This window comes from Lentinula edodes (genome assembly GCF_021015755.1).
Source record: "Lentinula edodes strain Le(Bin) 0899 ss11 chromosome Unknown C8R40scaffold_53, whole genome shotgun sequence".
Taxonomy (NCBI): domain Eukaryota; kingdom Fungi; phylum Basidiomycota; class Agaricomycetes; order Agaricales; family Omphalotaceae; genus Lentinula; species Lentinula edodes.
The window spans coordinates 106,278-125,006 of NW_025764359.1; the positions used below are offsets into that span (position 1 = coordinate 106,278).

Here is an 18,729-nt window from a genome sequence, read left to right on the forward strand (position 1 = left end):
GTAACGACTTTCCAAGTTCTGCGACAATCCAATACACAGGAAAAAACTCATCTACATATACTCTAATACTGTGACATCATCAGAATAACAAACTGTACTCAATGAAATCTCTAGTTTGTTTAAAGTCTGAAATAATCGCCATAATCATTGCGTCTTCATTTTTGGTTCTATGGAAGAGACTGTTGAGCGATACAGCGGTAAACATCGAGACAAACTCCCATTACCTTTCTGCAATTTCTTCCTTATCACCCCTACAGGACGATTGAAGTAGTTGGTAAAATTTTTCACTGTTCGTCCAGAAAACAAACAAGCGAGTATAAGAGCACAAAATGCTCTGGCTGTCTCGGGATCAACAGGTTCCACAGGCTTTCCTTGGACACTCATACCGAGCAACTCAGTCACCAAAGTATGGGATTCAGCCCAAAAAGGCTGCGCGTGCGTAAGGAGAGCGTAAATCCCGGTGACGAGCGGCGCACACCAGAGATCGGCAGTCGTCCACCCATAGGCTTGCAATTCTGGTGGTGTCTGGAGTGCAAGAGGTGTAGGGTTCATGAATGAAAACAGATTCGTGAGGAAGAAACCACCGTTCGCAGCAACCTGATTTGTGCAGTGAGTGATTCAGGAATCTACTCGATAAGGAATCATAGCCGTACCAAGGACGTTACCAGAAGTGTCCAAGGTGAAGCGGAAATGGCAGAAGACGCATTTTGCGTCACCATGGGTGGTATGAGATCGCAAAGTAGAAATGCACGGGAAAATCCATCGAGTACTGATAGTGGAAGTTCCATGGCGAAAAACATTTCCGGGACGGAAGGAGCCATGTCCACAATTCCTTGTATCACAGTGTAGAATATTGGCACGATGCCAGAGACCATAAACGAGGGTGGTACCATAAGATACGGGCCTGATGAGTACTTTTACCAAACGAAATTCCTGTGAATGTAACAGAGTAATACTTACAAGTCAAGCCTTCTCCTCCGAATACAACCGTCAAAGCCGTAGACGCGCTTCTGACAAAAGACCTTGCCTCTACTGATGTGTGGCCATGGACCTTAACATGTTTTCTGTATAAATCTTCCCGGATTTGACGTAGGACAAGACAAAGACGAAAAGCTGCAGCAACATCGAGTGTGCTTATACGAAGGCCAATCCAAGTGAAGGGAGCTATGGGTTCAAGTGCATAACTGAAAATGCCAGTCACAGGAGAGAGGAAGGCCATTTCAAAAATGGTAATTCGACGTCGAACGCCACCCAAAATAAGCAACTCGCATACACGTGGTCCATCAATTACTTGTTACTGTACATGCGGCCCGTAGTAGTAGTAGTGTTAAGTAGCTAGTGGGTAGTGTTAGATTATCATCATTGGTTTTCACGGATCTTCTTCTAACGCCAAACACTGTTGAAAAGGTTCGGCGTTTGTTGTGTACAAGGAGTCAAAAAGCAAACGCACACGAAATTCAATAAAATTTGAAGTTACTCCAACCGGATTCATGCGTGGTGCTGAGGAAGGCATGAGAAACTGTAAACTTAATAAACCCTCATTATCAATCCGTAAAGAGGTTTTAACCGATGTCTGCAAAGCGCGCATAGTGCGAGCGATATGAGAGAAACGATAACTGTTAGAAAGAAACAATTAGCATAACTGGAATATGATAACCTCGTTCGTGAACGGACCTGAATCTCACAGAAGCCTCGCATTCAAAAGATTCTAGCACGTCTCGATCATTAGGATAATCCATCTAAAGTGAGTATAGGTCAAGATATCACGAACAGGACCCAAACTAGACACCAACTTCAGTATTGCCAAATGTTCCTGTAGCCTCAATACGGAAATTGGGTTGAGCTTGCAGACGTGCTCTTTGCCGCTGTCTTGCGGTGTGAGCACCAGCATCTGGAACATCGGAAGGATTTCCGATAAACGTGAGTTTGTCGCACGAAGGATCAAGTTCTGATAAAGCATCTCGAAGCCAAGATGACTGTTTGAGGATAATTAATGGATACTTGTCCCCTTGTTGAGAACAGGACGTACCAACCTTCAAAATTATCTTCAGCATCCTTCGCATTGGAATTAGTAGAGTTCGCCAAACAAAAACGAGACCTACATTTGGTCCGAGTCAAATGGTAGTTCGAGATGAGGTTCTGCGTCAAAAGTAGCTATCTCGCAGGTTGTGGTTAGACCAGAGGCATCTTCCGCACTGTGTGGAATTCAGGATACAACAGTGATCAAGATATAAATATTGGCTCACACAATTAAAGTCAAGGGGTACCCCGGGCCTATATATGTCAAACGCATGCCCGTTTTCCTTTCAGAGCCGCCACCGAAGAATTGGCCTGTCTTTGCTTTTTTGTTTGAACTACCTTCTTCCTGGGTTCCATCTCCCTCCCCACCATCACTCTCATGTTCTTCGGATTCATCTCCAGGCTTTCTCCAGGCCTTAAATCTCCCAGGTTTACTAGTTGCAGATCCGCCTGCTGTACCAAAAATGTTCATAAGCTCGAGGAAGATATTGAGTGGGATTTCAAAGGCGGAGAGCAATTCTTCGTTGACGGTTTGTTGTTGGCGTTGTGACCCTTGAGCTTCAGGAGCTTCTGCTTCTGCATGGTAAATAAATTCATCGAACACATCTGAGAAGATATATGCTGTGCCTGTAAAACTATCTTTAGAGCTTGTTCAAGACTAGGAGATGCCCACTCACCAAGAAGTGTCCGAGATTCTTCAACCACGATGACCAGACCTTTCTCAGTCACCGTCACAGTAGCCCTCTTACAGCCATATACAAGGAATCATAAGAAGTTTGAATAGTCGAAACTAGCGAATCACGCTAACATTGGCGAAATTTACACCGCGCAGAAGAGCACTGAGGTATCTGACGTCGTGTACAGACGCTTTCAAAACCTGTTCCCGAATCATTTCGAAACAATTGAACAAGGGTTTGTCTACACTCACGGGTATATTGTCTGCTTGGGACATAAATATCGATGGTGGTTTGAGTTCAAGAAATATAGACGAGACGCGTTAGTGGCGTGTGACCAGAATTCTACACGCCTGCAGCTCGTGATCAGTGCACTGATCAGTACTACAATTCGTTCAGTATCTCATTAGCGTATTGATTGCGAGGGATGATAATGAAGGAAAGCCGAGTCTTTCAACTGTTTTCACACATGGATTCCATAAATTAATATTTCCGTGAATGCTCTAAAATTGTACACGTGTGATTTCGAAAGGTGATAAACCATGCCAAAAGAACGGCGGGATACTGACGACTTAAGCTTATCGCAGGGTGACAAGTTCTTCGAATGAAGGACATCAGTCGACATACACACGCAGAGTGAAGGGAAGAGAGAACAGACCTTCAGCCGAGGTAGGGTGGATTGCGACAGTATCATCCAAATCTTGCTTGCGCGCTGCGGATCAGGAAGATTAGACCGTACGAACATGACTTTCCGAGTCCAAGGCCTGTACTCACCTCCCATTTTGACAGCGACACCAAACCCTTGCATGGCCTCATCGCTGCCCATTCCAATGATGTGTATCCCAACAACTTTCTCCTCTGGCCCGACACAAATTACTTTGTAAGTCGAAGGCTCCTTGTGTTCTTCCTCGACCATCGCAAAGTACAGCGCACGGAAAGATGATTTGTCTGTTGATAAACAAACGTCATTCCATTACCGCACACAGAACAGCAAATGATAAAAGAGATCCTCACAAATTTTGACTTGGTCATCGCCATATTTCTTACGAGCTTGAGGCTCGGTCAAACCTACAGTTCCGATGGTAGGATGCCTGTAGGAAGGCAATATCAGAAAAAAGATGAGATTGAGGATACGATGGGATAAAAACGTACGAGAAAACGACGGTTGGGATGTTCTCATAGTTAAGTTTGTCATCCTTGAATTTCTCGGGACCGAAAAGTCTGTTTGCTAGTCGTCTTCCTGCGGCGATAGCGACAGGGGTAAGCAGAGCTTTGCCTTGGACGTCGCCAATGGCTGTTATCCCTTTCACAGATGAGTTTTGATACTCGTCCACGACCACGTTACCCTTCTCATCCAGCTTTACGCCGTGCTTCTCCAAACCCATGTCCTGGGTTGCCGCATGACGACCGATAGCCCAAAGCACACAATCGACCTCGATATTCTTCCCGCTATCCAAAGTGACAGTAAGAGTCTTACCCTTCTCGCCCTCGACTTTGACCACTTTGCTCGACTTTTGAATCTTCACACCGGTGTGTTCCATCCAAGGCGTAAGCACCTGTTGCAGCGTAGGATCGAAGGTACGCAATACGGTTTCTCCTCGAATGATCAAGTGAGTTTCTGAACCAAGGGCGTTGAACACGCCTGCGAGCTCTACCGCGATATATCCTGCTCCGACTACCGCAACACGTTTGGGCTGCTCCTCTAGGTCGAAGAACCCATCCGAAGTGATACCTAAGCTCGCGCCGGGAATCTCTTTCTCGCTAGGGATAGTCGGATAACCACCCGTAGCAATACATATATTGTCGGCTTCGAGGGTGTATTTCTGACCATCCGCAAGCGTCACTTCGACCGACTTGGGAGTCTTCAGACGACCGTAACCTTGATGATATTCGACGCCTTCTTTGTCGAAATTGTTGTGATAGATTCCATTAAGTTTACGAATATATGCATCACGCTGAGGTTTGAAAGACGCCCAGTCGAATTTGGGTACTTCCGGGAGGCCTTGCATTTTGTATCCCGAGGCATGATACATGAGTTTCTCTCGCAGGTCGGCTGCGTGCCACATGATCTGATATATACGATCCGAATGAGACTCGAAAGCGGAGTTCAAGCATGAAATGATACTCACCTTCTTGGGCACACATCCGACATTGACACAGGTTCCTCCTAAATGTGCTGTCATCTCAACTACTGCAACCTTTTTGCCGTATGAAGCTGCCCTGCGCTGAGATATATTATGAGATTGAGAGTACGCCTTCACTGAGACGAGCTAACCCACCGAACAACCACTTCCACCGCTTCCTCCTCCAATAATTACAAGATCATACTTGTCCGTAGTAGGTTTATCAAAGATCGGAGGCATCGCTACTGGAAATGAAGTAGTAAAAGCTCGAGCAATCTACAACGAGAATTGAGGAATTTATCCTTCAATAAAGAAGCAACCGCCATCCATTACCTGAAGTAATCTTGCACTTGGAGAAATTTGTGTAGACTGAGACAGCCTTGCAGCTCGTGGAAGGAAAGAACGAAACGCCAGATTTGACAGGAATGCCTCCGAAGATATATGCCAGGAGATCTGCGGTACGGAAAAACTGTCTATGTAAGCCAAGATGTAAGCAGTTTTTCACGGAGGGACGCGTTATCCGTAAGCGAGAGGGAATTCAATCACGTGTCGGTATGACGCCACTTCCGTCTCTCATTCCGTCTTCAAAGTTCAATTTTGACGAATCAAAGTTTTTGGTCTTGCGAGCCCGTTGCAATTTGAGTACAGCAACGGAGCTCCATTATGCGTCTGGAAGCTTCCTCGAAACTTTCTTCGCCATTCCGATGTACTGAATGTTAATGCTCTGCTCGTCAGAGGTAAATTAAAGATTTCACATTAGGATAGATCGGAGCTCATTGGAAAGGTAGTATTAACACATTGTATTCTGTTGCGTGCAATGAATTACAATAGGATTAGGCTAAGTGGAGATACAGGTCGGTGGAGTGCCATATTGCCATATTTCAGACTAACCAAGCTCAGTCCCATTCCCCGCACAAATGACATGGGATACATCATCACCACCCTTCCCCTTCTTGAGGATTCGAACACCTCAGCCATCACAGGAACCATCCTAATCGCAATCACCAACCTTCCTCACCTGGCCGTCGACCTCTAAAATTACATTCTACAAGCAAATCCACTAGCGAATGTTCAGGCTGATTATAGAAATCCACCAATACCCAGCCGCGTAACCGTGGTCCCGTCGTCCACCCATTCCCTACCAAACTCTCAACCCCGATCTTTTCATGGTCGATTCCTTTTCCTATTTCCATATCTGCATCTGATCCATAGAATAAGTTTGACCCACTCTGAGTCCGACCTAGACTACTACGAAGCGCGTCCAAAACCCATTTCCCCAGACGACTATTCACTCCCTCGACGCCGAATCCCCAGTTTGGCCACCCGAAGCCTTGTGCGACGGGTCTAGGTGCTGCGAACGGGAAAGAGGCGGCTGAGGTGTATATGAGGGATAGAATAGGGCGGGTTGAGGTGGTGTCGCGTTTATCGGGTTTGCCATCGTCGTTGTTGTCGTTCCCATTGCTTGGAGGTGGGAGGAGAAACTTAGTCGCCAAAGATACTTTTTCAGGTATGTATAGGAAAGAGGGGATTGCATACCTGTGTAAAGTGGGTTAAGTACATTGATATAGACTAGCAGGGACAGGAGGAAGGAGAAGGCAATGAAATGACAGAGATATAAATACATACCAATCATGTGTCCGTACAAGAACGTCTTTGCATTCCCATGTAAACCCATCCTTTTCGCTATCAGGCCAAATCGTAGGATGTATCCCCATGCCCTCTAATCCGTTTTCCCACTCAGCGCCGTCTCCACCGAATCTGCTAAGGAAAACCACCTTGCCTCGTACTTCCCCGAGTGTGGGTATCCGATTCTCCAGAAACAAAATGCCCAAGCCTCCTGGACCCGAGGCGAATTCGTCGCGTACGAGACGAGAGAAGACGGGTGGTGGCGTGGATGTGGAATCTTCCTGCTTTATAGACATCACGATAGTCTCTCTACACGATATGGGTGATGTAAGAAACTCGTGGACTGCTGAAAGAATTGTTTGAAATGGGGTTTTTTCTGGATATACACCGTGATACGCGATGAGCTTTCCTTCGATTTTGGCGAGACGGATGTCTAGAACTCGGATCCCATTCTGCAGTTGAACATGCAGTGGTGTTTCGAGAGATTGGCACTGCGAGATGATCCAACCGTAGAATGCCATCCTATGTAGAATTAATACAAGCCTACTTCAGTTATATGTAGACATTGCATAGTGAGGAGGTGTTTACGCACGTATCGTGTGTTCCAGGAAGCAATAGCGAGTGCAGTGGTACTGCATCGGGCATTTCAGATAAGTACGAAGCCAGATTTCTCTTTGGAAAGATGATGAACTCAAAGGACCGGTTCCTAGTAGACGACTGTTCAATCAATATTCAGCATCAACCGAAGGTTGGGACACACTTCAATTAAAATACCCGAGTAGCATAGATCCTCCAACGACAATCCAGAGGAGCTCGAACGGCTTGCCATGAAGCCCCAAGTGACAACGACAGTGATATTTCAAGGCCTTCGGATTTCGTGGACTCTGATTTGTGGGAGTTTTGAAGAGACAGGAAGGCGCAGCAAGGGGATATGTCAAGTAAATGTATAGAGCCAGGTGATAAAACAGTGGAATTATGTCCACAGGACCCAGAATACCGTTGGCAACACAGGATATTATCGTCAGTCAAGTTGAGGATTCGCATGATGGAGGTCGACCGGAAGTCAATTTGAGCGTGAGAACAGTAGGCTTTCAAATTGCATTGGACATTCACCTCCTCCAAATCATCAACGCCTCATTTTCTACAAATGGTTTTGGTCAGGAAAGAAATCTGCTACACAATTCTGAGACTGAATACTGAGTACTGTACCGAGCGCTGAAGCGCTGAACGTTGGACTTGGAGATTCGGGGAGCAATTCCGGATTTCTGTCTTTCGGGCTTGCTTGATCTAGGCGCAATATCATTATGTATGCTTGCCTGTTTCAAATACCTTTGCCTTACTTTCCTCTATGTCCCAGGATGCCTCGCTGATGCCAGACTTTGCCAATTGATGCATTGATGCCTCGAGATTAAAGTAACTCCGTGTGTATGTGGAGTAAAAAGCAATGCAACAACTGCGGCATGGGATATTCTGTGATATGTAATTTTGGACACTCAGCGCGACCTGTAACAATAGACAGTATGTACTCCATACACACGCTCCCCCAGCCTCCATTGCTAACATAGACATATCGTCGTCGTAGTCCTGCAGGCTGCTGTAGCCTGTGGTCCGGAGAAGGAGTCTTCCGGTCCCCGAGGACGGGCTACGAGCCCCGGGCGAGAGCGGGGCAGGGCAGGGCATCTGAGGGCATCAGGTCCTAGGGCATCTGGCGGCATTTACTGATCATAAAGGGTATAAATAGATTCAATTGATTCCATCTACGATTAACATCACTCATGTATTTGATTTTGATTTTCTTTGCTTGATCGTCGATCTACCAATGTTTTTGGCTGCGATATTTTCATGGAAGAGGTCAAGCTCCTTACACCTACAAACCCTTTCAAAAAAACAAGATTACAGCTTCTTCTCCTGCTATAAATTTAGAAAGCATTTTTATACAAGTTTGTATCACAATGTTGCAGGGACATCTACCCGTGAACACATTTTGTCAAAGACTCGGTGCCCGAATCATGAGATTTCTGACCTCCAGCGAAGTTTCACCATTTCAGTAACGGTAAGCATTCAAATCAGTGCAGAGACTTCAACTCGGACTGGACTCGGCAGTGGGACTGGGGCGAAAAAAAGGTATAAAAGATGAATGGATCCCTGTCCTCTGTTTCCCCACAGAGCTGGTCTCTTCACAAATCGCACACACTCAATCAACGACAAAGCCGCCGGTCGCTTTATTCCAACACTCTTCATTTTTTCAATCGAAATCAACTAAACAGACTTTTCACCCAACTTAATAAACCATGGTTCACTCTCGTTCCGTTCTCAAAGCTGTCATCGCAGTCGGAGCTGCGTCTTCTGCCCTTGCTGTTCCTTTGCCTTCTGCTTCTGCTACTCCCGGAGGTGCTCCGGCTGCCTCTGCTACCGGGCTCCCGCAGGCTACCGCTGTTGGCTCAGATGCTGTGCCTCCAGTAACCGGCATTCCTCCGACCCCCCAAACCGCTGCGGGGTCTTCTCTCCCTCCGGCTCCAGCTCTCGGAGGACCTAGTCCTCAGGCAAAGGCCCTCAATGCGCGTGAATTTAATATCATCTTTGAAGAGGATGAGAAACCTCACAAGGTTAGTCCAATTTACGTTCCTATAGCTTTTTCTCCTATTTTTCTAAACAACACCTCATCCGTCTCACAGCATCACCACCACGGTGAGCATTTCGGTGAAGAACATCACTACCACCACCACCATCATCATCATCATCATCACGGTGAAGAGGAGGTCGAAATTGAGGTGAAGGAGCACCGTGGTCACCGTCACCATCACCACCACCACCACCCCCACGGTAAGGAGGAATTCGAAGTGGAAGTGAAGGAAGGTGGTCGTCGTCACCACCACCACCATGGCGAGGAGGGATTCGAAGTGGAGATCAAGGAAGGCGGTCGCCGTCACCACCACGGCTCTCGTCACCGACATGGTGAAGAGGAGATCGAAGTGGAGATCAAAGAAGGCGGTCGTCGTCATCCCCACCACGGCTCTCCTCACCGCCATGGTGAACAGGAGATCGAGGTGGAGATTAAGGAGGGTGGCCATCGCCACCACCACCACCACCACCACGGTGAGGAGGAATTTGAAGTGGAGATTGAGAAAGGCCGTCACCGCCACCACACCCACCATCACCACCACGGTGAGGAGGAGTTCGAGGTGGAGATTAAAGAGGCCGCTCACAAGCACAGGCACTCCCACCACAAACACCACAGCAAGGAGGACGAGTTTGAATTGAAAGTTGAGCAGCGTCCTGGCCACCGTCATGGTGAGGAAGAAATTCAGATTGAAATTGAAGAGCTTCCCCATCGCCACCACCACCACCACGGTGTAAGTTGTCTTAACCACATCTTTGAGCCATAAGCAATTGGCTAATCATTCCTGTGTCACAAGCACCGCAAGGAGGAGAACAAGGTCGAGATCGTTGCTGTTCCGGTCCACATTCCTGGCCCCGAACATAAGGAACACAAGGTTTGTTGTGCTCGTCAGGATCACTACTAACAATACTAACGCAATCAATTTCTCGCGTAGATGTTCGAACCCATAGGCAAGGCACGTAAATCTAAGGTCAGTCACTTCTATTGAAGTGGTTCAACAAGTTACCTAACGCTGTTGTCTTGTTCACAGGGCGAATTTGAAATCACTGTGGAAGTCGAAGGTCCTCCAGGTGAGCGTCCCTCCGTTCGCATGGGACGCCGTGGAGACGACGATAATACAACAGCGGGGACTCCGGCTCCTACTAAGGAGGGTTCCAAGGAAGGTGGCAAGGAGGGTGGCAAGGAAGGTTCCAAGGAGGGTGGCAAGGAGGGTGGTGAAAAGCCCAAAGGGGAAGAGAAGCATGAGGGACACCACGATCATGACCATAGTCACAACCACCATCACAATCACCAGCATGACCACCAACACCAGCACCAGCACCAAGCTGGTCAAGGCAGTCAGAAGAACAAGGAGGAAGACAAGAAGGAGGGTGGGCAAGGGGCTAGTGCTGACGGTACACCTGGTGTCAAATCCACCTCGCCCCCTCCTGCTACAGATGCCACGGGTGCTACTACTCCTGGCTCGACTACTCCTGGCTCGACTACTCCTGGCTCGACTACTACTGGATCCGCGTCGGGCAGTAGCTCCGGCACTTCTTCTGGTGCACCTGGCACCCCTGCCTCCGCTGCGCGTCGTTCTCTCACGCGCGCTCGCCGTTCCACTCCGTTCCCGTACGGTGTTGACTTGGATTAAAACGTTCTAGAAAAGTCTTGGAGTTGGTACGTTATTTCTTTTGGTGTATGTTGCTCCTCTTTCTGACCGATGATTGTTTTCTTCCTTTCCTTTCGCAGTATTGTTTCATCATTAGTATAGAACGCTATATACTATGCACTTGTTCCATCGTAATTCTTCAAAATAAATGAAAGTTGTTGGACGGCTTAGTTGCCGTTGGAGGTCCATTCTTGTGTGAATTTTTGCTTTACGTCGCTTGTTGTCGACGTTCTTGCACTCCTACCTGATATCTCGCAGTGGTCATCCATCGTACGTGTCCATTGTCGGGGGATATTTTTGACATCGGAACGGTCAACTCTAAATTTTCCAGAACTTCAGAAGAAGGGAGTCAGTTGTTCATGGTGTGGGTAGCAACATGTAGCAAATAGCATGCCACGTATTGCTAAATTTCCTCTTTCAGTGCTTCTTTAGTCTTGACTACTTTAGCATTATTGCCTCAAGTGAAAGGAGACATCATGAATGTCAACAAAATGCTAGGGAAATGTACGAACCGTACGTTTCACTACATACTTCCCAAGGATCAAGATTGCTCCGTTTCTAGACTGTAGGTGGGAATAAGCGGGGAGTATAAAGTTGTTTGTTCCCACAATCCCGGACAATGCAGTGAGCGGGCGCCCTGTAGATTTATACCACTTTATTCAGCTGACTATATGAACCAGTGTAAACCTGGGTCCTGTTTTGGTTTCCTACTTTCTGCAGGCTGGTCCTGGTTTTTGTTCTCACATTCTTTCTAGCTGGTCCAGAAAGAATGTCTTTCCGTGACTATACTCCGATCTTGAAGCTGGTCTTCGTTTCCATTTTTCTTGCACGTTTTACAGCTGCGTTCCCGCTTGTACATCATTCTCATCCCTTGTCTACCGACCCAACAACTGAAGTAAATTCGGATTTTGTTTCTGCGAATCTCTTGAGACCGGCGCTATTCACCCGTGCGATATATTGTGGTGAAGATCAAGTGACAAAATGGGTGTGCGAACCTTGTAAAGCTCTTGGGTCGGACATCCATGTAATCAAGTGGGGAGGAGGTGAGTGTGCACAAAGCCTGTTGTACAGAATTAATGAAATAATCATATACTACATAGACAATAATGCAGTTCCGAACTGTGAGTTCCCGGGCAAATTTTCGACATAATTTTCCGTTCATAACTTCCCGGTCAGATATCATTGCACACGACAATTCAACAAACACTATCGTCGTTGCCCATAGGGGAACCAACACGAAAAGTCTTCTATCAATATTGGATGATGTGGAGATCAAGCATGTCGACTTGGACAAGTCCATATTCAAGCAACAAGGTAAGTAATTTTCGATTGTCGTCTCCGGGGACCAGTCTTTCGAACTCTGGTCATTCTCTATTAGAAAAGATCAGAATACATTATGGCTTCCAAAATACCTTCAAACACACATCTAGTGATATTCTTGCTGAGGTCAAGGAAGCGTTGGCGGAATACAAATCCCAATCACTTCTAATTGCCGGGCATTCACTAGGTACGACGATTCTTCATTTGTTTTGGCGCTTCCTTTTATTGTCGTGGTCATAGGTGCGACCATTGCAACTCTTGATGCTGTCATGCTGCATGAGCAGCTTGACTCTTCGGTCAAAAAAACGGTCGTTGTGTTTGGATTACCGCGCATGGGGAACGAACACTGGGCTAATTATGTCGACTCGACGGTCAGTACTTGAGTCCCGATGTCCTTGATTTTTAACCATTACACACATTCTTGTCAAAGATCGGTCCTGGATTTTATCGAGTCACAGATCGTAAGGACCCAGTGGTCGATCTACCGCCTCATCTGCTGGACTATTACCATCCTTCCGGGGAAATACATATCGAGGATGTTAATACAGCAGGGCAAGCAACGAAGGTGGTCAAATGTCCCGGACAAGAAAACAAGCACTGCTCTGCCGGAAATTCGGTGTTCCATGATGCGATACTCAATCATCGAGGTAGGTGTTACCGAATTCTTGAAGGAACTTAGTCAAGATTTCTATACTGATATGATCTCCAGGTCCCTACTTCGAAAATATCTCATTTAGCTGTAAGAAGTAGTTTTTTATCGCGAAATGTGAGGTTCGCGACTAGAAGCCTCGAAGGATGAAGAAGTTCGTCTACTTTTAAGGAAGTCTGTACTTATAAGTAAAGCTTGTCCGAAATGGCATTGGTTCCGGGGAGGTAGTCAATTTGGCTGGAATTTTGAGCTATGATACACTGTTGCCAAGACGTCTATATGACCTACACCTTGACATTTAAGAATATTTAGAACTACGGTTGCTAGATATACATTATAAGAGTTCGTACAAGAATCCGAAAGCAGACAAAATTCGAGTTACATATATCATAGCTTCAAAAATTCAAAAACCCCAAGTGTGTTTCCGAACCCAGCGAGGGTACGAGAGTGAGTAACGACGAAGGGTGTTACCCGAGTAAATGGTAAACGAGGGATAGAACAACGAGAAGGTAATTCTGGAAGCGAATGTGACATATCCAGTACCTCCATGTTGTTGTTTAGTAGTATAGACGAGAGCGAACGACTTTGGAGGAGAGTCGCACATGGATCAAAAAACCACATTTCCCAACGGTCTAAGGTTGTGATTGACAATCCCTGAGCAGCAAAAATTTTGATAGCATTGGAGGTATGTGTGATTTTGCTTGGAAATGCTCCCCTTGGCTTACGCCGAATGCCCACTATTTTCCCATTGTGAACATCCCAACCCCCTCTATCACATGTTGTATCGCCAACGTAGACAGTATACGCGTCCTGCCACAAGAGAGAAGGAAAGCGGGAGACCTCAGACGGACCTGTTGTTTTCTGTGATTCCCCGTCTTCGTTATCAAGTTGAAAAGAATATAACTCAGAATTACGTCGCGCAGATTCCTTCTCGGAAGCCCGTCTTGAATGAACACCGTGTCCAGAAACTGGGAAAGGGGACACCTCAGAGTTTGAGGTCTGCCTGATTGCGGATACCATCGGGGAAGTGGAAACAGAAGAGGAAATGCTACTGCTGCGGGAGCGCTGCCTGAGCTGTTTATCTAATGAAATCTTTCTGCGGAGTGTAGCAGAAGCACATGTACATTTGCGCGTGCTGTCCGTGACAGACTGCTTGTAAAACCTCACGACGTGATCCACAGAAAAGCTGAGCAGGAAAGTGTCTAATGGTAGTTGTCCGCAAGTGCGACAAGTTCCGCCTAGCACGGGCGAAACGCGTAGCTGGGAGATGTGCCCGTACGCCTCTTCTAGCACACGAATGCAGTCTCCCGTTTGTCCGTCCCACAAAGAAATGACACCGGCTTCCGTAGCAGCCGCTACAATAACGCGTTTTTCACCAGCCATGAGGGCACAACAAATATCGACAGTCGAGACAGTATCAAGGGGATTACCAGCTTGAATGCAGAAATCATCCTGAACAAGAGGATCGGCATCACCAATGTCAAATAGCTCGAGAGATCCGTCATGCAAGCAAAATGCGACTATTAGTTTATTTTCAGGCTTAACACGGACCAGTTTTGAACGAACCACAGAATCCGAGTGGGAAGGTTGAAAATATGTCAATCCGGATAGATCCTGAACAGCATATTTCGCAACTGCGCCGTTCTCGAAAGTTGCCACAAGTTGGATTGATTGTAATGGCAGTGATGGGGCAAGAACCGGGGAAGTCGGATTCGAAGTAGGCGAATTTCTTCCAAGTCTTGCTGTATTGGGTACAAACCACATCTCAACTACCCCAGCGAAAGAATCAGGAAGGGATAGATGAGACAACGGACGTATGGCGTCATTTCGAATGTCCCACACGGCAATAACTCCGGCTCCTGTACCTACAGCACAGTAGTCTCCGTTATCATTCATAGCGACGGTCGTCAACGTGGACTGGAAAGAGGACGAAGCGGGTGATTGCAGAATAATGTCGGAAGTGTCGATAGAAAAGTACCGCGACGAATCTGTTCGCCAAATGACCACTTCGTTATGTAATCCAACAGAAACCGCGACACGACCATCTGAGCTGGATGCGATAAATTCTACGTCGCTAGAAAACGCGCGAGGAAGTGTTGAAAAGGACACATGCTGTTCCAATGTGGTAGAATCTTCATTCGACGGAGACGGTTGTGCCTCTGCACGGTTTTGCTGTGCGTCCAATAGCTCTGCATCTTTGAGAAGGTACAAACATAGTAGCCAGAGTAGAAATGTAGTAGCCGCAATTGGGAGGACCATGATCTTCAAAAGCCAGAATATGGAACGAAGAGTGCGAGCCAGAGATCGAGGACTTTTGTGCTCACCAGCACTATTCGAGTGGTGGTTGCCAGTGTTGGGACGGAAAGTGACGAAAGTGGGCGGCTCGATTCGAAGATGCAACGCTGCATCATTGGGATTCAGCAGTTTCCAGATTCGTACATCTGAGCTCAGATCCTCAATGTGCGAAGTTTTGTCCGAATTTCTGAACAATGCGCCACGAGGCGCTGCTGGAGAGTTTATCAACGCATCTGAGGCGGAGCTTGGCGGCATAGTGGCATAGTAAAGCGTAGCAGTTATTGCCAGAAGCTAAGGAAGGCATGAACTTCAGAGCTAGATAAGGGCCTATGCAGAGAGGACTCACAAGCACGAGGCTAAGGTTCTTTGTAGCACGCCCGCTCAGTAACTTGCGAGCGGTTATACTTAGATACCGCCAAGTCGATTTCGATTTGACTGGTGGTACATTCTCTGGTGCAGACGAAGCGAGAGGAACTGATCCAGAATCTTGGCGAAGTAGTTCCTCGAGCTAGAAAGACTAACAGTTCAACGGAAAAACGATAAAGTACGTCACGAGAGTATTACCTCAAGGCGTTGCATATCTATAGATAGAACCGCCAAAAAGAACGTGTGAGCCAGAAACCAATGTGCGACCAGTACCACGATAGCGAACACGCAGAACTGGCGAATAGATCCTATCGAGAATACCGCAATGACTCCGAGGATCGCGTTGTAAGATACTACTTTAAGGGTATTTGAAGTGCCCGCACGACTCAGACCCTCGGCGATACGTTGCTTGACGGTGAGAGTGACAGAAGTTCGACCGACAACATCTACTAGATTGAACATGTTTTCTGCGCCAACAAAGACAATAACGATGGGTAAAAGTTCCCTAAACAAATACATCAGCAAAGCCCAAATTAAACTGAGCACCATACCATGGCACCATTGTAACCTTAAAGCCTACAAGAGCGCAAACACTGAGACTGGTGATTGTACTCACGGCAATCTCCACCATCGCGGTGAATACGATACCGACCCGCGAATGTACACTGTTCATCTGTCGCATGGACCAGAAGACATATGCAAAGAAGCTAGCGTACGACAGATACAGGAACACTGAAATGGCGGATCTGCCGTTGTATGTACCGAGCTGTGAGAATCAGTATCAGAGAAGCATGCACAGAGACATGTATGAAATGATGAACGCACCTCGAGTGCAATTATAGATGGCTCTTGGGCTAAAGTCACCGATTCTGCTTCTTGACCCGCAGCAGCTTTGACTGCCTGCAGCCATGCTGAGTGTTCAGAGGTACTGAAACATCCGGATTGGGGGAAGAAATAAGTCAATGCAAGGTAGTTAGCAAAATCGAATGTGGGTTCGTCGGATCGACCTGCGAGGACCATGTCCGGAGTAACAGTTATTCCATCAATGACAACGCTCTTGGAGGGACCAAGCTTGTCCAAAATGTTGGAGTCTGTCAGTAACATATCTCTGTCGTGTGCCCAGAACTCCAAGGGAGATAGAGCAAAGCATTTGCCGTCAGCCTTCTGCAAGCAATTCAATTGACGCGATGATTGTAAGAGCTCTTCGAGCTTGTGCTCGAAATTGAGAGTGGAGAGAAGGATTCCTTGATTAAGAGCGCTGTTGTCTCCGGAAAATGAGCTCTGAACTAACAACCGTTCAACTCTGACTGTACGGCCTACACCACATCGTGCGCGAGACACTGCGTCCTCCAGTGAACGTAGAGAGTCGTGACCAGACCAAAGATCTGAAAGATCCTGCTGGGCATGAACGCTGATATTTGGTGATATAAGAGCGTCAAAGATGGAGATTGATTTCGTTTGGGAGGAGTATAGAGCGAGTGCTGGATAGAAAAGAGAGGTGATGACAACACAAGAGACAAGGATTATGCGAATTTGATGAGTTGCGCAATGTCTGGAGAGCAAAGACTTAGAAGAAACCATGGGAAGGTGATAGAAACTTACAGTCCGAACTTGAGGAAGAAACGTTGGCCATATGTTCGTACAAGTTGTAGTAACAGGGGAAAAAGCTGTAGCATAGCAATGCGGAAATCTCCCGCCTGGAAGATGGCAGAGCCTGAATGGCGGTAGAAATAGAGAGAGGAGATGGAGGAAGGAGAAAGCTAAGCCACAGTCATATAAGCAAGTATAATGAATGATGAAGCAAGAAGTTCTCGGAGAAGAGAATCCGGGCTTGATCCGATTTTCGGTCTCTTCCTTTACCTAGTTCTTCCAGGATGTTAGTCCACCTTTCTTCTTCTGTAAGGCGTTCGGCATGCTCTTCGAGAAACAGGTGTAGGTCTTTGCGTTGGTTCAAATATTTTCTTTGCTGACTTTCCTTTTAGTATTGTCCCAAAGCGCAGCTCGACACGCAGTGACCAATATGCAAATGCCAGCCATGTCTCCTACCATGACGGAAGGCGGTATTGCTTCCTGGAAGAAGGAGGAAGGGGAAAGCTTTGTCGCTGGGGATGTTTTGCTTGAAATAGTGTGCTAAACCGCATAGTGACACGCGACGTTGCTCACTCGTCTTCTTACCAGGAAACGGATAAAGCGACTATTGATGTTGAAGCCCAGGACGACGGTATTCTGGGTAAAATTCTAGTACGTGTGCCCATGATGCATGTGGAACAGAACCTGGTCTAATCTTCAATTAGGTCCCAGACGGCACAAAAAATGTCAAAATTGGGAAAATAATAGCTTTATTAGCTGAGGAAGGCGACGATATATCCAACCTCCAGCCTCCAAAGGAAGACGCGTCCGATGCACCGAAGCAGGAGGCATCATCTTCATCTTCCACTTCCATCTCGTCCTCTTCACCACCCAAATCCTTCCCGGAGCCTTCCGCACCCCAGAAATCACAACCGTCAGAGTATATATCACATTCCGGGCCTATATTTCCTTCAGTGTACCGGCTACTTGCCGAAAACAACATTCGAGACGCGAGTCAAATAGCTGGGACAGGTGTAAGAGGAATGGTCACCAAGGGAGATGTTTTGGCATTCTTGGGCAAAGCCTCTGGTCCGCTTGGTACATTCAAGCAATCCCTCACTCCCATAGAAGAGGCCGTCAAGGGTCTGCAGAAACAAGAGGCTTCCAAGGCAAGTGTCAATGTTGAAATTGACAGTATTATCTTCTAAAATTGATGAAGGCTACTCCTATGGATGGCGCTGCTATCAGAAAACTCATTGTATCTACCATGCTGCAGAACTCGGTCAAGGCTAAGGCTGTTCAGAGTACTTTATTTTTATACAAAAACGGTTGCCCAATTATTGACGTTCTCTCCAGCTCCTATAGTGCCAGATTTCGATTCAATCATAGCCGATTACCTGCCTCCATCAACATCTGCAGGGAAACGGATGGTCGTCGTTCCTCCTGTATCCAATGCCCCTCGCAGCTTCTTAGATGGACTGTTATAGATTTGTAGCTACTATTTTAGACTTATCGCGTCCGTCCGTCTTTGACGCAGTTGTGAATGCTCTGCAGTATTCTACTACATACCCTGATATCTCAGTTCCACAAAACTCAAGGAATTTTTGAATGTTGTCCAGCGGTGTGCTGCCTTGTGCTACGTATTGAACCCGGGCCCTTTCGAGCCCTTTGCCTGTAAATGAAATTTGAAATGGCCGGGAACGGTTATACACAACGGATCAAAGAAGCAAGGACAAGTACAAAGCCTCCTATAAGGAGGGCCCCTTGTATTTCACCTCATATAGTCACAAAGTCCTTGTGTGTTTCTCTTTCTGTTA

At 46.8% G+C, this 18,729-nt stretch overlaps 9 protein-coding genes across 9 annotated transcripts; 4 read left to right on the top strand and 5 right to left on the bottom strand.

Moving 5' to 3' along the window:
* Positions 1-13: 13 nt before the first annotated feature.
* On the bottom strand, positions 14-1,253 carry C8R40DRAFT_727107 (uncharacterized protein). Its single transcript, XM_046235999.1, has 4 exons — positions 961-1,253; positions 654-904; positions 225-597; positions 14-167 (listed from the first exon to the last, which is right to left on the bottom strand). Exons 1-4 carry the CDS (start codon positions 1,217-1,219, stop codon positions 145-147), a joined length of 906 nt encoding a protein of 301 aa, XP_046080687.1. The 5' UTR covers positions 1,220-1,253; the 3' UTR covers positions 14-144.
* Position 1,254: 1 nt separating this feature from the next.
* C8R40DRAFT_726979 (Rad1/Rec1/Rad17) lies at positions 1,255-3,027 on the bottom strand. The gene is made up of 10 exons (XM_046235998.1): positions 2,948-3,027; positions 2,828-2,896; positions 2,697-2,763; positions 2,247-2,646; positions 2,103-2,195; positions 2,034-2,055; positions 1,794-1,976; positions 1,675-1,739; positions 1,451-1,616; positions 1,255-1,396 (listed from the first exon to the last, which is right to left on the bottom strand). The coding sequence occupies exons 1-10, from the start codon at positions 2,969-2,971 to the stop codon at positions 1,370-1,372; spliced, it is 1,116 nt and encodes a 371-aa protein (XP_046080688.1). The 5' UTR covers positions 2,972-3,027; the 3' UTR covers positions 1,255-1,369.
* A 1-nt stretch (position 3,028) lies between these two features.
* Positions 3,029-5,148, bottom strand: C8R40DRAFT_726919 (glutathione-disulfide reductase). The gene is made up of 7 exons (XM_046235997.1): positions 4,973-5,148; positions 4,823-4,918; positions 3,846-4,762; positions 3,708-3,784; positions 3,468-3,641; positions 3,352-3,405; positions 3,029-3,291 (listed from the first exon to the last, which is right to left on the bottom strand). The coding sequence occupies exons 1-7, from the start codon at positions 5,054-5,056 to the stop codon at positions 3,272-3,274; spliced, it is 1,422 nt and encodes a 473-aa protein (XP_046080689.1). The 5' UTR covers positions 5,057-5,148; the 3' UTR covers positions 3,029-3,271.
* Positions 5,149-5,532: 384 nt separating this feature from the next.
* C8R40DRAFT_1129931 (PLC-like phosphodiesterase) lies at positions 5,533-7,504 on the bottom strand. Its single transcript, XM_046229150.1, has 5 exons — positions 7,203-7,504; positions 7,035-7,148; positions 6,443-6,964; positions 5,605-6,352; positions 5,533-5,553 (listed from the first exon to the last, which is right to left on the bottom strand). Exons 2-4 carry the CDS (start codon positions 7,085-7,087, stop codon positions 5,818-5,820), a joined length of 1,110 nt encoding a protein of 369 aa, XP_046080690.1. The 5' UTR covers positions 7,088-7,148; positions 7,203-7,504; the 3' UTR covers positions 5,533-5,553; positions 5,605-5,817.
* A 923-nt stretch (positions 7,505-8,427) lies between these two features.
* On the top strand, positions 8,428-9,990 carry C8R40DRAFT_728040 (uncharacterized protein). The gene has a single exon (XM_046236004.1). It carries the CDS (start codon positions 8,734-8,736, stop codon positions 9,826-9,828), a length of 1,095 nt encoding a protein of 364 aa, XP_046080691.1. The 5' UTR covers positions 8,428-8,733; the 3' UTR covers positions 9,829-9,990.
* On the top strand, positions 9,913-10,857 carry C8R40DRAFT_728255 (uncharacterized protein). The gene is made up of 3 exons (XM_046236005.1): positions 9,913-10,032; positions 10,093-10,721; positions 10,794-10,857. Exons 1-2 carry the CDS (start codon positions 9,997-9,999, stop codon positions 10,693-10,695), a joined length of 639 nt encoding a protein of 212 aa, XP_046080692.1. The 5' UTR covers positions 9,913-9,996; the 3' UTR covers positions 10,696-10,721; positions 10,794-10,857.
* Positions 10,858-11,482: 625 nt separating this feature from the next.
* Positions 11,483-12,783, top strand: C8R40DRAFT_1176530 (alpha/beta-hydrolase; the record flags this gene model as incomplete). Its single annotated transcript, XM_046232529.1, has 7 exons — positions 11,483-11,756; positions 11,814-11,834; positions 11,890-12,027; positions 12,092-12,220; positions 12,274-12,404; positions 12,464-12,680; positions 12,743-12,783. The coding sequence occupies 7 exons, from the start codon at positions 11,483-11,485 to the stop codon at positions 12,781-12,783; spliced, it is 951 nt and encodes a 316-aa protein (XP_046080693.1).
* Positions 12,784-13,069: 286 nt separating this feature from the next.
* On the bottom strand, positions 13,070-17,019 carry C8R40DRAFT_1058921 (sterol-sensing domain of SREBP cleavage-activation-domain-containing protein; the record flags this gene model as incomplete). The annotated part of the gene is made up of 6 exons (XM_046225229.1): positions 13,070-15,268; positions 15,324-15,485; positions 15,542-15,848; positions 15,895-16,109; positions 16,169-16,895; positions 16,946-17,019. The coding sequence occupies 6 exons, from the start codon at positions 17,017-17,019 to the stop codon at positions 13,070-13,072; spliced, it is 3,684 nt and encodes a 1,227-aa protein (XP_046080694.1).
* C8R40DRAFT_727536 (single hybrid motif-containing protein) lies at positions 16,935-18,639 on the top strand. The gene is made up of 6 exons (XM_046236003.1): positions 16,935-17,275; positions 17,326-17,468; positions 17,522-17,584; positions 17,638-18,081; positions 18,132-18,216; positions 18,269-18,639. Exons 1-6 carry the CDS (start codon positions 17,218-17,220, stop codon positions 18,397-18,399), a joined length of 924 nt encoding a protein of 307 aa, XP_046080695.1. The 5' UTR covers positions 16,935-17,217; the 3' UTR covers positions 18,400-18,639.
* The last annotated feature ends 90 nt before the right edge of the window (positions 18,640-18,729 follow it).

Coding starts and splice junctions, on each gene's coding strand:
- C8R40DRAFT_727107 (XM_046235999.1), bottom strand. CDS start 1,219: ATGGCCTTCCTCTCTCCTGTGACTGGCATTTTCAGTTATGCACTTGAA. Junction 598..653: donor CACTTCTGGTAACGTCCTTG/GTACGGCTATGA, acceptor TGCACAAATCAG/GTTGCTGCGAACGGTGGTTT. Junction 168..224: donor AAGGAAGAAATTGCAGAAAG/GTAATGGGAGTT, acceptor TCTCTTCCATAG/AACCAAAAATGAAGACGCAA.
- C8R40DRAFT_726979 (XM_046235998.1), bottom strand. CDS start 2,971: ATGTCCCAAGCAGACAATATACCC. Junction 2,056..2,102: donor CCATTTGACTCGGACCAAAT/GTAGGTCTCGTT, acceptor TCCAATGCGAAG/GATGCTGAAGATAATTTTGA. Junction 1,397..1,450: donor CAAATTTTATTGAATTTCGT/GTGCGTTTGCTT, acceptor CCTTTTCAACAG/TGTTTGGCGTTAGAAGAAGA.
- C8R40DRAFT_726919 (XM_046235997.1), bottom strand. CDS start 5,056: ATGCCTCCGATCTTTGATAAACCTACTACGGACAAGTATGATCTTGTA. Junction 3,785..3,845: donor ATCCCAACCGTCGTTTTCTC/GTACGTTTTTAT, acceptor GCCTTCCTACAG/GCATCCTACCATCGGAACTG. Junction 3,292..3,351: donor CCACCCTACCTCGGCTGAAG/GTCTGTTCTCTC, acceptor CTTCATTCGAAG/AACTTGTCACCCTGCGATAA.
- C8R40DRAFT_1129931 (XM_046229150.1), bottom strand. CDS start 7,087: ATGCCCGATGCAGTACCACTGCACTCGCTATTGCTTCCTGGAACACAC. Junction 6,965..7,034: donor CTTCCTGGAACACACGATAC/GTGCGTAAACAC, acceptor AATTCTACATAG/GATGGCATTCTACGGTTGGA. Junction 6,353..6,442: donor CTTGTACGGACACATGATTG/GTATGTATTTAT, acceptor CACTTTACACAG/GTATGCAATCCCCTCTTTCC.
- C8R40DRAFT_728040 (XM_046236004.1), top strand. CDS start 8,734: ATGGTTCACTCTCGTTCCGTTCTCAAAGCTGTCATCGCAGTCGGAGCT.
- C8R40DRAFT_728255 (XM_046236005.1), top strand. CDS start 9,997: ATGTTCGAACCCATAGGCAAGGCACGTAAATCTAAG. Junction 10,033..10,092: donor GCAAGGCACGTAAATCTAAG/GTCAGTCACTTC, acceptor TCTTGTTCACAG/GGCGAATTTGAAATCACTGT.
- C8R40DRAFT_727536 (XM_046236003.1), top strand. CDS start 17,218: ATGTTAGTCCACCTTTCTTCTTCTGTAAGGCGTTCGGCATGCTCTTCG. Junction 17,469..17,521: donor GGGATGTTTTGCTTGAAATA/GTGTGCTAAACC, acceptor TCTTCTTACCAG/GAAACGGATAAAGCGACTAT. Junction 18,082..18,131: donor AGAAACAAGAGGCTTCCAAG/GCAAGTGTCAAT, acceptor AAATTGATGAAG/GCTACTCCTATGGATGGCGC.